Raw genomic sequence first — 16588 nt, 5'->3', positions numbered from 1 at the left:
ATTAAAAAGTAATCATCTCATCTTATTAACAACACAAAAGTTCCGAAAAGGAAAAAAACACTATGTAACACAAACAGGTCAGAACATAAAATGCTGCCATCTGGGGACCTTGAGTTTTTGAAACCACTGTTTACTCAGCCACTGGCAGGGACTCAGGTGAAGTCACTGCTCTCCCTCGTTTCTGCCAGGGGCCCCTTGAGACTGATCCACAAGGCTCTAATGAGCACCATCCCTAGGGAGAGGGCAGCTTCCTTTGTTTCCATGTAGAGCAGCAGCCAGAAGTCCTCCCTCTAGTAACTTCACTCTGGCTCAAAAGTTATGAACAGCCTCCTGTATCAAGAACATGTCCAGCTACCGAAAGTCTGACATCAAAATGGTCCCTATCTCCTGCTGCTTAGAAAACAGAACAAGAGCCTGATTTTTGAGCCAAAAGCTCAAAGCAATCACTGAAAAAAATGGGTGTTCACTGCCAGAGTCTAGAGTTGCCTTCTCAGAGCCGATTCCATGAAACTACCACTGGTGAGGGAGAGGCTAACAGAAATATTAGGGGCTAAGAGTGGCTGGGGCCCAGATTCACAGTTTGTGTTAAACTGTTGGTCACTGGAGCTGTGCAGTCCACGGGAGATCTTTCACTGAAATGAAAGCCAAAAAGAAAAAAAGAGAAAACCAAAAACCAACAACCCTGGGTCAGGCAGAGAAGCAGCCGGCTTGGCCACTCCTCAACAACTCCGGTAGCTGAGTAGCCAGCCGGCTTCTGAATTCTCAAGCAGACCCCACGTTATGTGGGATGGGGTAAGAGAACACCGTGCCCACCAAGCCCAACCTGCTGCTCTGGAACCCTACACAGGAGCTGCAGGCAGGAGCTCGAGCTCTGGTGGGCCTGTGCGAGGCTGGACACCCGTGGTAGGTTCAGAATGAACAAAGGCAGTGGCTCTCAACATGAAAATGCTACCCCAAGCTCACCCAGCTGGGGCTCGGCTGCTTCTTCCTCCCTCGCCCCACGTCCAGCTGACAAGAGAGACAACTGAAATACAAACGGAGCCCAGACACCTATACTGCCCATGACCCTAGAGATATTTACTTTCTACCAAAAGAAACCACAAAAAAACAAAAACAAAACCCCCCAAACCCCCACCCCACCACCAACAAAATACACCTCCAGTGCAGTATAAACTCGGACTCTGGAAGGGGTAAGCAACATAGCCTTAGGCAGAAGAGAGCAGATGGTGGAAACTTATGACATTCGACGTGGACCTGGATAGGTGCAGAGAACATCTTCCAAGTAACTCTATTTAGAACGCAATAGGTGGGAGGCCAGAGGAAGAGGGGACCAGGAGTAGTTGAGATTTAGCCTCAGTAATGCCTCTGGTACGATCCCATGGGGGCCTGGGGCCGCCCCACCTGTGCTGTGGTCTGGCTAACCAGGTGGGAGAGAGCAGGGCCACTCTGGATCAGAGTGTCCAGAGCCTTCTGTACACTTGGATTGTCAAAGTTGATACCTGTGGAAGACACGGGCCTCTGGCTAGCCAAGTTGCTGGCGGGCGCCAGGCGAGTGGAAGGCTGGCCAAAGAGCCCTTGGGAAGGAGCCCCAGGCCTGGGGCCCATGTTCCGAGCAGATCCTGCCTGTCCCAAAATGTTTGGAGGCTGATTGCCAGAGGCCTGTGATCTTTGCTGAGGCTGGCTGTTCGCGGCTATGGAAAAATTCTGGTTCTGGGTGTTTCCGGCAGCAACTGAGGGGGATGCAGAGCTGCTATTGGCCGCAACCGTGCCACTATTGAAGAGGCTGAGGATTTTGGCCTGAAGCTCTTGCTGGGAGGTGGGGGGTGCCGCTGGAGTGGGTGTAGCAGAGGGGAGCACTTGGCCGCTCTGGAGCGGTTGGGAGCTTGGCTGTGTCTTCAGTGAGGCACCCGAGGTCGCCCCGAGTGGTTGACGGGAAATCGGGCCTAGAACACAGAAGGAGGAGGTATCTGGTTGAAAAGTACCCTCCATGGGCAGGAGGCGTAGCAGCCCAGGGAAGAACAACAATCACTGATCACATCAATCACATAGTACACAGACTATAACATCAATTTCCCAAAGAGGCCACTTCACGGTATGTGCTGTTCCCGGAAAACAGCTTCGTTCCTCCAGACAACTACTTAAAGAAAGAAGGGCATCCACCTTGGTTCCCAGGGAGCCAGCATACTAGCCCACCCACCACACTAACTACAGGGACCAGGATTCAGAGCCCAGATCTTAAGTTACCATCACACCAGCATGGATGGCCCACGGGAGAGCCCAAGGGATGTGCTCATTTCCCCTGCCCACCCCGAAGAGCCCTGGGCCTGCCACCCTCCCAACAGAGCGTGGGGATTAGAGAAATGCAGAGTGAGAACTTCACCTCGGCCCTGCCACGTAGCTCACCAGGCAGAGAGTCGGTGCTGCTCCTCATCAGCCGCTCCTTCCGCTCGCGAAGGTAGTTGATGATCTTGTCAGTCTCCTCGGCAGTGAGGTACCTGTTGTCGGCCAGCAGGTTGATGAGGCTCTGGATGGCTGGAGGGTGCCCCCCGCGCATTCCCTCCTCAGGGCCTCCTCGCTCTCGTTCCTGGAGGAGGGCTTCATCGGCCATCTTGGCTGCCTGTCTGGCAATCTCCTCGCGTTCCTTCTCCCGGCACTCATTCTTGTAGCGCTCATAATTTCTGGCCACCAGCACCATGGCATCTGCCTGGGGCATGTTGCGATGCTCTGTAGGAGGGAATGACATGAGTTATTTTTTCCCATGACAGATTTGAGTGCCCACCTACTGGACTCTACCAAGCCCTTCCTAACCTCAAAGGAGCAAGAAAACCATTTCAGTGACAAAAAGCCTTGGGATGGGGATGGGGATGGGGAGAGGTTGGGAGAGGAGGGGGATGAAGGTTGGGGAGATAGGTGAATGGATTTCTTTGGTGGGGAACAGACACCCTTGTACAGAGCTAGTTCTTTGGGGAATTCTTAGATCACAGACGTGTAGTAAAAACCAAAGAAATACGACAGTCTCTCACAGATTCAAAAAGACCATGTGGAGAATAACCACAGGAGGCAGGCCACGGGGGTCCAAAAAGCCCTTCTGTAAAGCCTGGCTCTCTACTGTGCTCCTAAGGATAGAGCTGGTGTTTTAATTCATCAGTTCAAAGGTTACAGATTAAGATCAAATTGTGACCCTAAATAACCTCCTCTCCTCACCCCTGGGCAACAATGATTTACAGGGTTGTGAGAAGACTTCTCAGCACTTGATATAAATGTCTTCACACATCTTGAGGACTGTTCCTCAGAAAGACAAATGACCCGCTGGAGAGGCTTCTACACGCTATCCTTATGGGTAAAACTGGTGGGGCAAATAGCCCCAGGGTGGTGGGAAAAGCGAAAGGTTTGTGCTGTGTGAGCAAGTAATGAGCAGGGAATCAGCTGGCTGAGTCTCAACAATCTGGGAGCAAAGGACTAAAAGCTACTTCAGGGAAGGACTTCAAGGAACCTACTCTGGGCCTCCAGGAGCTCAGAGCCTCCTCCCTGTTCTCACAGCCCCTCCACCCACTTCTCTAGCACACTTACAAAGAGTATCCTAATTGCCTGTTGTATGCTTTGTCCCTCATTAGAAAATCTGGTGAAAGCAAGGACTCTATTGCATTCAGTGTAGTACGTGCCAGAGCTGAGCTGGAGCTGGCCCTCACTGGTGAGAGCAGACTGTGTGCATCTCCTCCCAACTTGCCCTGAAGTGACTTCATGTTGGTAGCTTGATATAGAACACAGTGGGAGTATTTACACCATGGAAATCAGCAAATGCTATAAACCACACCGCCCCCCCACCCCAGAACTGGTTGTTAAACATTTGCCAGCACATCACTGTATATACCTAAGTGCTAAATATAATGTCATATACAGCAGGCCCAGAACTGTATCCAGTGAAAGAATATCAGAAGACTAAATGACTATGCAAGTCTTTGCCGTGCACTTATAAAAGGGCCCTACCACATTTGAACTGAAATACATTTACCTAAAACCTGCTGCTTCTGAGTAAGGCATAAAAAAATTAATGGACTAGTGACTACTTCTGAAATTCTGACCCGCTTGGGCCTCCATACCTTGTGGGGTTCCAAACATGATGTTGACCGTACAGGAGCGGTGAATCTGGTGTTGCTGGGTGATGACAATAGCAAAGGGAGACCCTCCCCTGCTAACATCCTCCAAGGCTTGTGACAGTGACACCTCTGTGTTGAGGAAGATCAAGTCCACTACCATGCCTAGGTCTCGAACCTTCCGCCCCACAGATTCAGCATAATCTCTGTAGAAACAAACAGGATCCAGGTGAGTACTCCCTGACCAACTCCCAATCTGCACACTGTGGCACCTCAGCTAGCTGTGTGAGCTCCTATGAAGACTTCAAATCCTAGCTCTACCAGTGTCTCCCTAGCACCCTCTTCAGGCTCCAAGAATCTAGACCAATTCCTTCTCTATATTGGCTCAGAATGGTCACACATAAAGTTGCCAATAGCACAGTATTTAGTACCCAGGTCCTCCTCTTGATTCTCTAGTCTGATGGTCATTCCTAAACACCATCCTGATGCCTAAGACTTGTAACACATGTCCGTCTTTGTAGAGGCTGCACAACATAGTGGGAAAAGCATGGGTTTTAAATGCTAGAAAGACAGGTTTGGATCCTAACATTTACTTGCAAAGTTGAAGCTTTAAGCAAGTCCCTTTACCTCTTACAAACCTCAGTTTCTTTACCAGTCAGACAGGATTAATATGGCTCAGCTCATACGTCACTTCCTTGACTTTCTCTGCAATCTAAATCAGATCCTTGATATATTTCTTATAAGACACATCACCAATACATTTATTTCTGTCATTTGTCCAACTAGGGTATAAGCTCCACAAGAGGAAGGGGTCATGTGTGTTTGCTTATTAGCATTACAGCTCCAGGACCTAGCACCTGTCACACATAGAAAAAATTTGATGAGTGAATACACATGAAACATGATTACTGTGAAGATTAAAAAAATTATTTAAGTGCCTAGCATGTAGTAGTACAGAGTAGGTGCTCAGAAAATGACATTATCATGAGTCAAAAGGGGGGGGGCAAAAAAAAGCCATCTACAAGTTAAAGCAGCATCTGTTTCTAAACAAGGCAGCCCCGAGCCTGTGAATGCTGCCTGCTGCTTGGTGTCTCAACACCTATTTCCCTAGCCTCTGCCTTGAAATTAGCTCTTTAACCCCAAACTGCTAGAAAATACATGAAGTTATTTACGAACCACTTGGGGAAAGGGAACATAGCTACTCTCAAACTTGCAAGCTGCTATAAACTCCCTTCTACACCTCTGCTCTGCTACTTCAAGGAAAGAATGTGAAACAGAGGTAGAGTAAAATACTGCCATGAACTCTGGCTTGGCTAGCATGGTCACCTAACAGCTCTGCAAGGCCACGGCACTTCACAAAGAAAGCCTGGCTCTTGGCTGACAAATGCAGAGACATATGCCTTCCAAAGTACTGGGGATTCGGTGTTGCCTCACAAAGGGGACATTTATTGCTTTGCCTGACCAGCATATATTCCCCTCTTTGATTTTCCTTGGGAAGGCCCCCCTTTCCCACTCAGTACACATGGTTCCACAGGGCTAATCCCACTTTTAGCTCTAGGGGTGGGCACATGACCTAGCCCTGGCCAATCAGAGCATCCCAGCACTGCTGGTCAAAGTGATAGTTCAGGGATGGGAAAGTAAGCCTGGGCAATCCAATGAGAAACAATTCCAGGACTTCAGGCGGAAGCAATGGGAAAGAGCGGCTCTCTTTCCACTGGTTTGCTAAGCTAAGAAGATACATGTCTAGACCCAGTGCTGTTCTGCCTTTTTGAGTAGAAAGCTTGTCTGAGAGTGAAGGCAATAGAGAGACCAAGTCTTTACGACAGTGTGACCCTGTATGTGGCCATGCCTGAACTTCCCAGTCAAGCAAGCTAAAAATTTCCCTTTGGGCCTAAGCCAGTTGGCAATGGGTCTTCCATCACCTACAAGTGAAAGAACCCTGGTTAACACAGTATAACAATGCCAGAGTACACAGCCCAAGTTAAGTGGGTACAGCTGCCAACGAGCCTGAATTTCTCTTCTGATCCTTCTCCTCACTCAGGAAAAATATCCAAAGGGTTCTTACTTAGTCTGCTTGTTGACCACAATCACAGAACAATCAACAGGCCTCTCAGCATCAAAGCGTCTCTGGATTTCCTCAAAATACTGACGATAAAGCTCTTCTCTACGCCGTTCCTCACGTTTCAAACGCTCTGCAGGATGACACCAGAGAAAACTGAAACATGGACCGTGCCTTTCTATGAAAATAAGTCACAGGCCTTATTTTCAATCCTGAACTACTTGTAGGCAAAGGTCATAACACACACACACACCCACACACACACACACACTTTCTCTGAATTAATCCTCTAGACTACCTCCTAAAAATAACCCTTATTATTGTTTTTTACTATTACAAATTCATTGAAATGGAATGACTGGATTAAATGGCGTGGTTGTTTTAATCTCATACATGCTGCCAAAATGCCCTCTAGAAAGGCTGTTACTAATTTATCCTTTCACAGGGGTGGAGCACCTAGTGCTATTTCTCCACATCTTAGTCAACATTGAGTATTGTCATTAAAAAGAAAACAAAACAAAAACCAAACCAAAAAAACCTCCTGCCAACTTGATAGGTAAAAGATGGTATTTCATTATTATTCTAATTTTCATTTTTGGGACAACTATTTAAGTCCCCTATTGACAGGTAATTGTAATTTGTTAAAAAAAAACCAGGCAGTAAACAAACACGAAACACCCCCCCAAACAAACAAACAAAATCAGGCAGTAAAGTGTAAGTTTTTTAACAAATTAAAAATGAGGTTCTTGGGCTTCCCTGGTGGCACAGTGGTTAAGAGTCCGCCTGCCAATGCAGGGGATGCGGGTTCGGGCCCTGGTTCAGGAGGATCCCACATGCCGCGGAGCAACTAAGCCCGTGCGCCAAAACTACTGAGTCTGCGCTCTAGAGCCCATGAGCCACAACTACTAGCCCACATGCCACAACTGCTGGGGCCCACACGCCTGGAGCCCGTGCTCTGCAACAAGAGAAGCCACCGCAGTGAGAAGCCCACGCACCGCAATGAAGAGTGACCCCTGCTCGCCGCAACTAGAGAAAGCCCGAGAGCAGCCAACGAAGACCCAACGCAGCCAAAAAGAAAGAAAGAAAGAAAGAAAGAAAGAAAGAAAGGAAGGGAAGGAAGGGAAGGGAAGGAAAGGAAGGAAGGAAGGAAGAAAGAAAGAAAGATAGAAAAGAGGTTCTTAACTTGACCAGGTGTAAAACAATCTAAAAATCTTTAAAGATGTATTGAATGTATTGAGAAAATCAAGGCTTTTATCAATAAAAAACATGTTTGTCTTTACCTAAAAAGTAAATGCTGTTAGGTAAAAATTATACATAAAACAAAAAACCCCACATACTACATAGGTAATGCAAACAGTTTTAGTTACTTGGTCAATGAGCAAAAAAAAAGCAAACGACCTCTTCTGCTCCCATCTTTTGTTCATTTCTTTTCTTATTGCTGGAATTTCGTACTTATTTCTTCTTGTTAGATGACTAAACCAGATGACGGTACTACTTCGCATTTTAAAAATGATTTTCAAGCTGAATGTTCTCTACACATGAATAGGATATTTGTATTTCTTCTTTTTGTGAATTGCTTAGCGAAGTCATTAGCCCCTTTCCAGTTGGTTATTAGCTTCCTCTTTCTTTTGTAAAGTGTCCTACCAGTGCTAAGTGCTGTTTCTGCTACTTTACCTTTTGCACGAGACTGACTTTCTGGGCCTGGAGGGCCTCGTCCGTCAAAGCTATCTCTGTAACGGTCAAAGTAAGAGTCATCCTTCCTCCTGCAATAGTCATCCATTCGCAGGTATCGGTCGTAAGAGCCTTCTCTCCTGAAAAGTTAAAGAAATGTGTGCAAAGTTACAAGTCTTATCCTGCAAACATCAAATACAGAGAATTCTTCAAGACCCAGTTGTCTGTGAGGAAGTAAAGCACAGTAAGGCACAGGACTTTGGGATCAGACAAACGAAATTAGTATCTGGGACTCACTGCTTATCAGCTCTGTGGCTGGGACTGAGTTAACCTACCTTCCAAAATGACTGGGAGGATGTACAGAAAGCTCTCAGCATAAAGTGAGCTCCCTGGCCTAAAGTAAATACAAAATAACTGGTAGTAATTATTGATATTAGTTTTGAGGAACCATTCCATGCCCCCACCCCAAGCCTCCTTCCCTGTGCTTTTGAAAAATTGTGGTTAAAAACCAAAACAAAAAAATCAAAAAAAATCCACATAAATAATTTTTCATCACCCTGAACAGAAACTCAACCCCCTTTGCTGTTACTTTGTCTCTATGAATTTGCCTTTTCTAAATACTTCATCTAAGTGAAAACATGTATTTGTCTTTTGTGTCTGTCTGGCTTATTTCACGTAGCATAATGTTTTCAAGGACCATCAAGGTTGTAGCCAGGTGTCAGAATTACCTTTCTTTTTATGGCTGAATAATATTGTTTTATGGATATATCACATTTTTTTATCCATCTATTGATGGACATTTGAATTGTGTCTACCTTCTGGCTACTGTGAATAGTGTTGCTATGTACATTCACATTCATCTGTGTGAGTTCCTCTTTTCAATTCTTTTGGATATATATTCAGGAGTGGAACTGACGGATCATTAATTCTACTATATTTAACTTTTTGAGGAACCGCCAAACTTTTTCACAGTGGCCATACTACGTTACATTCTCACCAGCAATGTATGAGGATTCCAGTTTCTCCACACCTCACCAACACTTTTTTTAAAATAAATTATTATAGCCATCCTAGCAGGTATGAAGTGGTATCCCATCATGGCTTTAATTTGCATTTCTCTGATAACTAAGGATGTCAAGCATCTTTTCACGTATTTATTGGCCATTTGTGCATCTTCCCTGCGGTTTTGCATGGCCAAAACAATTTGTACTCCATCTTTTTTTCCATTTGCACGATGTTGCCTTTCAGAGGCCACAGGGAGAGACCCAGATTCATTCACTAAGCACAGTTCATCATCATTCACACATTCACCAAATATTTATTAAGCAGCACATCTACCATTTGATAGACATTGGAAATACAGGGCTGATAAAGTCACTGCTATACAGAGCTTTCCATTAGTTCAGCAGAACACACATAAAAAAGACTATTACAAAAAAACCAAGCGGAACAGCTGTACAGGTACCTGTACATGGGATCTCGGGAGTCTCTCACATCTCTGTATCTGTCGTACATGGGGTCCCGGTGATCTCGAAAATCCCTGGAGTCTCTTAGGTCACGAAAGTCTCTAGGATCCCTCATGTCCCGAGCATCACGCATACTTCTGCTGTCTCTGTGATCCCGAATGTCTCTGCTCTCTCTGTGGTCCCGCAAATCTCGGGGGTCTCGCATGTCTCTGCTATCTCGAGCATCCCGGCCATTTCTGCCATCCCTGGGCTCTCTTCTTGGACTTCCTCGAATGGGGGATCGATCGCGTCTTGTATCTCGGCTGTCTCCAAAGCCATATGGATCCCTGTGGGAGGCAGCAAGAAGATGCTAAGACAAAGAAATTGAAGGAGCCAACCTTTCAGCTCTTTATTGGAGGAAGCCCCCACCCTCCAAGCATTTTTTTCTAAAATACGGCAGTCAGTGAGAACATGATTAAAATTTTAAGGATAGTTACCATCTGGTCAGCAAATAAAGACTAGTAGGTTCTAGAATCTCAAAAGATTAGGATATTGAGGGAAGAATGTATGATCCAGAGTCAAAGGTTCTGACTGGGATCATAGTGTTTATCAGGCTTCAGGGGGTAATTCAGTATTCTGTATACATGCCAAACTATCATCTCTATCTCAACAGGTTTTCAAAGTGAAAGTGTCTTCCCCCAGAACCTATTTCCTCCCATCAGACTTGTTCGAAAGAGACTTTAAAAAGAGGCGGAACGTTGCGTGCGTGCGTGTGTGTGTGTGTGAGATAATAAGGGGCAAGACTCATGAAGAAAAAATGAGCAAATGGCACCATCTCATACAAAGTAACGGTGATCAAAGGCGTTGTCCTTAAAGTACAAAAAACGTCACTTAAAACATCTAGCAGGATTAATCAAATTAAGGGGAAAAAAGAAAGAAGTACAATATGAGACATATAGTCAGGTACAGGAACACTCAGTTTCTCTACCTTCTTAACATACTTATTGAGAAGTGGTCTCTCTCAGTCTGAGGTTTATGTAGAACCTGGTTCCTTTTTGCCAAGGTGTTTTTTGTTTGTTTTAAAAAAAACAAAAACAAGAAAAAAAAAAGTGTTTGAAGTCACAGGTATGTTTGGCCTGATCTGCTTCAATATTCTTCATGAGACATTCCACCCAACTGGGAACTCATCCCCAACATATCTAAAATTAAACTTCTTATTCAACCCAATCAGGCCCAGACTGACTTTTTCATTTCTGCCTAAAATCATCTTCCCATTTACCATGGTTTAAGTTCTTGAAAGTTAACTGATTTTTCTTCTCTGTCCCCATTAAGTCACTTGAATCCTGTTTTTCTTGTTCATTCTCATTGGATTTCTAAGTTCAATCCAAACTCTTATTTTTATGCTGGCACCACCAAGAGTTTCCAAAAACCAAAACCAAAACCCAATCTTCCAGATTTCAATTCATTCAGCAAATACCAGATTAACCATCTGAATTTCCACCTGTTACCAACTGCAGCTTGGCTATCACGCTTCTGGGCACCCTTCCCTAACAGATCTGGCCCCTTCGCATTTATTATTTCTCCCCCATTTCCTGATCCAGCCTCCTTAGTTCTACTTAAGCTGTTCTTATGATTTAACTCACGCTATGCATCTCAGTATTTCTGTTCATACGGCTTTTCAACATGGAATGTTCTTCCTGCACTAACTCAGGTATCACCCAATCCTCAAAGGCAAGTTCATGTCCCATGTCTTCCAAGAAATCTCTAATCTCTAGTAACCGCTGATCTCTCCTCCTGCTAAACTCTTAGAGCACTTACTATTTCTATTACTCATCTTGATCTGGTTTACCTTTTTACAACGTCTTCTTGTGTGACCCACTTTAAGGATTACCTCCTCCATAAAACCTGCCCTGAACTCTTGATCTTTTCCAACAAATATGCTCCTCCTCCATGCTTTTCCATCTCATCTACCTACTCAGTTGCTCAAGCCAGGAAACTGGATGTCATCCTTTCCTTAAAGTCGCATCCACTCTTCCAATCACATTTCCAAATTCTGTTAACTCTTTCTCTGAAATTGATATCCATTCTGCCCATTTCTTTACCTCTATAAGGTACCACTGAAGGCCAACCCCAAACCATCTCTCCCCAAAACCACAGCAAGAGCCTTCTAGTCTTGCCTCACCTCTCCTCTTGCCTGTTTCCCAATCTTTCTCCAGATTACTCTGAAGTGATCTTTTACATACATAAAACCCTTCACTGGTTTCCCACAGTATTTTGAATTCAGTCTAAAATCTCTACTGAAGTAAGATTCTCCCTGGCCTTGGCTCCTGTCTTCTCCAACCTAGTCTCACCTTCTCCCTAGTTCACCACTTTCTTACCATACTGACCTTTCAGCTATAACTAGTCAAGGTTTTTCCTGATGCCTCTACTTGAGTAGCAGGAACGAATCCATACTCATTTTCCAGGTCTCAGGCTGAAGTATCCCTTACTCCCTGATTCTGTTAGTTTAAAAGTTTATCTTCTGTCCCTAAATCCTGGCCACTCTCTCTCAGAGCACTTTGTTTTCACTCATTTATCACAATTTGACATCACATATCAATTTACCTGTGTAATGTCTGTTTGCCCTTAGACTGTAAGTCCGTGAGGACAAGCACTGTCAGTTTCACTCTCCATGATAAAGCCACCGCATACGTTTATATTGTCTGGCATGTAGCAGATGCTCCATGAATATGTTAAATGAGTCTTGCTCTGCACACATATTTCTACTGCTGCACTTATCATACTGTTCTGTAGTTATTTGTTTACATGGCTTCCCTACCAAACAGTAAGCTCTTCCGAATGCTTTGTATCCATAGGACACAGAAAAGAGTTCAGTAAATGTTTAATGAATTGAATTGTTCAACTAAAATGTAAGCCTCTCAAGAGCAGGCATCATGTTTTCTTTATAGTTTTGTCATCTACCATGACTACACATACGGGCATTCATCATGATGCCCTCAGCTTGGAAGAAAACCTCAATTTCACTTCATCCACATGGTCACAGCAAAAACAATTTAAATGCCAATTCTGCTTCTATGAAAAGTCCTTGTCATATGTTTTAAGGCTCACAAGTACTCCTGATTTGTGGGAGCAAACATATGGGAGACTAGAGAATTTAAATGAGGACAGCTAAACATTTTTCCTATTAAAATAAAGTGCAGACTAACCAAGATTCTTACTTCAAATTTTATTACGTCACATAAATCCGCCTAACACGTGTAACATCTGATCTAGTGTATAATGTGGGCAAATCCCCAGGATCTAATGGGAAGGGACAACTGTAAAGTATTTCTGGATTAATGATAGGCAGATAAACCTGCCTTGGGGAGCAGTTAGAAACAGTTATTAGAGGTGGAATCAGATTTCAAGTGTTCTCTGGCAATCAAGGCTGAAAGAGATCATGAACCCGACAGACCACAGACCACACACAAAGCCGTGGGCTGGTGAAAACAGGGCTGGGGACAGGGATAAGAACACCACGTCAGAGCATGTTTTTCACAGACTTAGGATAATTATAAATGCCATATTTGGTGCTCATTCTTTTGAATCCACTGAAATACCTTACTCACCTGTCAAGAGTTTATCCCTGGAGGTTGACCATAGCACCCTAGATTCCCAAAATCTGGGTTCGTGCTTCCAGTTTGAGAAGGCAAGCACTCTCCCACCCTCAATGAATCTAAAGTCTGTGTGCAACAAAACTACAAATTTCCCCTCAATTACCTTCTGGGTAAAAATGTAGAAGAGACGATATTCACATGGGGAAGAACCAAAGGAGTGGTAGAAGCAGGGACAGAGAGGATAGTAATTCTCTAAAATGAAAAGGCAAAGCTTTTTTCCTTTCTCCAAAAGATGAGCAGTATGGCAGACTGCTGCTCTTCTGGAGACAAAAACAAAAAACCCTTTAAGGTCACTTTAGAACCCAAACAAAGAACTCCCCAGAACAAAAGGGCTCCTGCTTCTGGCCCCAACATCTTTCTCAAAGCAAGAACCGGATAACAAAAAGGTGGTACAGTGTGCAGGGTTCAGAGTGCCGCAAGGATGAAGCCTGCTGAATGAGATGCTTGACCTCCGATAACAAGTGGGTTAGAAGTAAGTTTCTGGAGAATACAGTTCACTATATCATCCCACGGTACCAGAGGTGTTTAACTGGAGACCAATGCATTGTACCCTCAGGTACCAGGTCACTAGAGGCTAAAAAGAAACTGAATAGTAGTTAAAGAAATTTCAGAACCAGAGTCCACAAACTGAAGGCAAATGATAAAAACCACTAAAATTCTGTTGCAAATTCCTCAGCTATTCAGCAGGAGGGGGGAAAAGGCCAAATACTCTTTGCCTTGAGAGAAATAAAGTCACACCATTTGGAAACATCTGAGAGGTAAGGAGGGATGGGTGAAGGGAAAAACCATGGCAAGTGAGGTGCTTCTGGTAGAAGTGCTTCTCTTCCTGGGGACAACAGGGGTATGCAGAGCACTAGGCATTTGACAGCTTACTGATGATGATTATCTTGGACAACTGATGGACTTTGAGCTTCTCTTTGTCTAGAGACTGAGACCTCAAGCCCAGGATTGTGTTCTTTGGCCTTGGCTGTACAGAAGGTTAGGGAGGAAGGCCTCTGTCCTATTCTTTGTTGGCATCTCCTTTTTTTCTTTCTGTTCACAGTAATATTTTCCTTGGGAGGCCAGCCTTTTTTTTTTTTTGCTCCTGAAAAAAAATCCTTCATCAGCTCTTCGTACTTCTGTTCTGTCACAGATACCGTCCACAAATACCATTCTCTAAATGGCCGGCTGCTGTGTGATGTTGATCCCCCACCATGCGCTCCATGCTGTTAGAAACAGAGACGACAGACTTGTACAGAATTTTGCCATTAGGTGCAGGTAGGATAATGGGGTGCAATGAGATATCACACATTACAAATCCAAATTTTATAAGTGCCCATGCTTCTCCCTAGGAAGCACACTGATGATTTTCTCAAACACAAATACGACTCTTCTGTTGGTAGAGAGAGGCAGCACTTGCTGAGAACTGACGGCTCTTCTTTAAGTGTTAGTGCAGAGGTAATCACAGCCTGCAATCTGTAATTGTGAAGCCCACCTAGAGCTAGGGCTGTCTCATACCCAAGGAGCAAGCAGTTATCAAAGGAATTAACACTGTGGATACACAGAAATCACCTCGGGCTACATAAGAAACTTATCTACAGTTAGGTTATTTCTTTTCTTTTTTAAAGAACTGAAATATAGATGATGATGACTAGGTTATTTTTGATGAACCAATCCTTGACGATTTTCACCAAAGAGGCACCAGGCCTAACATCCTTCACGAATACATAGGGAAATTCTCTGCAGAGTTCTTGATGTAGACAAGTTAATTCTATTTGCTTTTTTTCAGGTCATGTAGGAAGGTTTAGGAAATGGAGAGTCTCACTTGGAGGCCACGTCTGCATAAGGATATATTCCAGAACTGGATTGCCGAAGTGTTGAGCTGAAGATGCAAACTGAGAACTGAGGTACGACTAGAATCATGGTCCAGTCTCTGAGGAAGGTAAGGACTGATGCCTAGCACCAATGCTAGACAAGCTGCATGGTAACTATGCAATGTACTCAATGCATACAACGGAGTCCAGTGAAGTGGTCCAAGGATTAAATGATGAGAATTCAGGCTGAAATCTGATCCAGAGCAGGGATCCCTGATGCAGAATTTTGTGCTTGGCTGGGCCAATATTGTCAGAACCACATTCTGACAGCTGGAGCCATTAGGGAGGCATATTACTGAAGGGAGAGCAAAGCCAGCAAAACCGTGGCTTACAGAGACATTTGAAGAGGTGATAATCCTGTGAAAATTCCCAAAGATACTGAGGTGTTTTGACACTCAAGGTTAAAGTCCAGCAAAACAAGATGTTACAAAAGTCCTGCCAACATGCTTAAAAACAATTCTCTTATTAAAAGTAGCAACACTGAAGACACAGAGTTACAACTTAAGGGAAACGTTTGCTATAGGTAGTGGGGTTTTTTCCTGTGAATAATGCATTTCCTTATGCCTGGGGGCATATAAAATGATTAGGGTTGCCAAATGAAGGCAGTTGGATTGTTGTCAACATACTGCTTCACTTGGAATTATCTCAAGGTTCTGACTGGAAGCATGCACCCAAAAAGACAGTGCTATCCAGTGTTCACCCTCAGAGAAATGATTAGCCCCTTGCAGACTAACCACACACCTTGCCTACTTACTGTATTTTATTTCTACCCTATTGGTATATCTTAAGAGATAATACGTGATCAGGGCAATGATCAAAATGTTAGTGTTCTATTCTGAATACAATGTTCAATTTATCTGGCTTTAAGGTTTGAAAATTTTTATTTTTATTAAATGTAAAAAAACCTGGGACTCTGCTTAGATTTTTAGATGGGGCCCAGAAAAGATTTTACTAGATGTGAACATCCTCTTCCCCGAACCTTACTAAGCATGACTATATGGAACTTAATCATGGTAAACAACATGTTGAGGAATCCAGTTAGGGACTATCACCAAGGAAGACTGATTCTTAACGGAATTTGAATTAGCCTAGCTGTCCCTCCTATTGATTGTAAATAAAGCGGGAAGCCACAGCCCTATCCACATCCCAAACAACCTCATTTTAGAATTTATTTCTGAGGAAGATGATATATTAAAAGGTATATAAAAGTAACGTGTATTTATATTTGTAAATCTGGTAAGGAGAACATTTTAAAAGGCCCCCTCCAATGTTGTTTGTATGTTTTTCCTTGCGGGGGGGTATTAAAATAAAAAAAGCATAAAAATATTTCTTCTATTACAGATGAAATTATGGAGTGGCATTTTAGGTTGGGATGAAATTAATCTTTTAAATTTAATGCAATTTAAAATATAAATTGCCCTGGCAATGGCTATATTGGATTCCAACCAGGTGAGTTGGTTATTTCCCCTACGTTGCCAATGTAGGTTGAATACCTACAATCAACTGGAAATGTTAAAAGCATCTGGTTAGGTATATTGTTAATGGAATGACATAAAATATTCTTCTCAATCCATAGCACAAATGGGAACTACTCTGTATTCTGCGATGTGCACCCCCCCTTTTTTGCCTGTGGAAACACACCAACATTACCTAGAGATCATAAGCATCATGGGGACAACAGAGAGGAGGAGGATTTTACTAGTGGAGTGTTTTATAGTGACCAACTCCACACTCCTGGTAAGCTACCTACTTCAGAAACACACACATTAGAGCTCCTTAGAAATTAGATGTACACCGTATCTCCTTTCAA

At 43.8% G+C, this 16588-nt stretch overlaps 1 protein-coding gene across 3 annotated transcripts in view; it reads right to left on the bottom strand.

The window, feature by feature from the left end:
* The window catches only part of NCOA5 (nuclear receptor coactivator 5), a 30926-nt gene continuing 14338 nt past the window's right edge, over nucleotides 1-16588 (bottom strand). For 2 of the 3 annotated variants that reach the window (XM_061209252.1, XM_061209253.1), the window contains 6 exons: nucleotides 9290-9616; nucleotides 7828-7964; nucleotides 6160-6286; nucleotides 4101-4300; nucleotides 2404-2724; nucleotides 1-1943 (listed from right to left, as the gene is read on the bottom strand). In XM_061209252.1, the coding sequence (XP_061065235.1) occupies nucleotides 1354-1943; nucleotides 2404-2724; nucleotides 4101-4300; nucleotides 6160-6286; nucleotides 7828-7964; nucleotides 9290-9616 (1702 nt within the window). In that variant the 3' untranslated portion in view covers nucleotides 1-1353. Of the gene's footprint in view, nucleotides 1944-2380; nucleotides 2725-4100; nucleotides 4301-6159; nucleotides 6287-7827; nucleotides 7965-9289; nucleotides 9617-16588 lie in introns of all 3 variants that reach the window. The other variant, XM_061209254.1, reaches the window with a different exon arrangement.

This window comes from Eubalaena glacialis, chromosome 13 (genome assembly GCF_028564815.1).
Source record: "Eubalaena glacialis isolate mEubGla1 chromosome 13, mEubGla1.1.hap2.+ XY, whole genome shotgun sequence".
Classification (NCBI taxonomy): Eukaryota; Metazoa; Chordata; class Mammalia; order Artiodactyla; family Balaenidae; genus Eubalaena; species Eubalaena glacialis.
The sequence above is the reverse complement of the archived record's forward strand: the minus strand, read 5'-3'. Positions and strand labels throughout refer to the sequence as shown.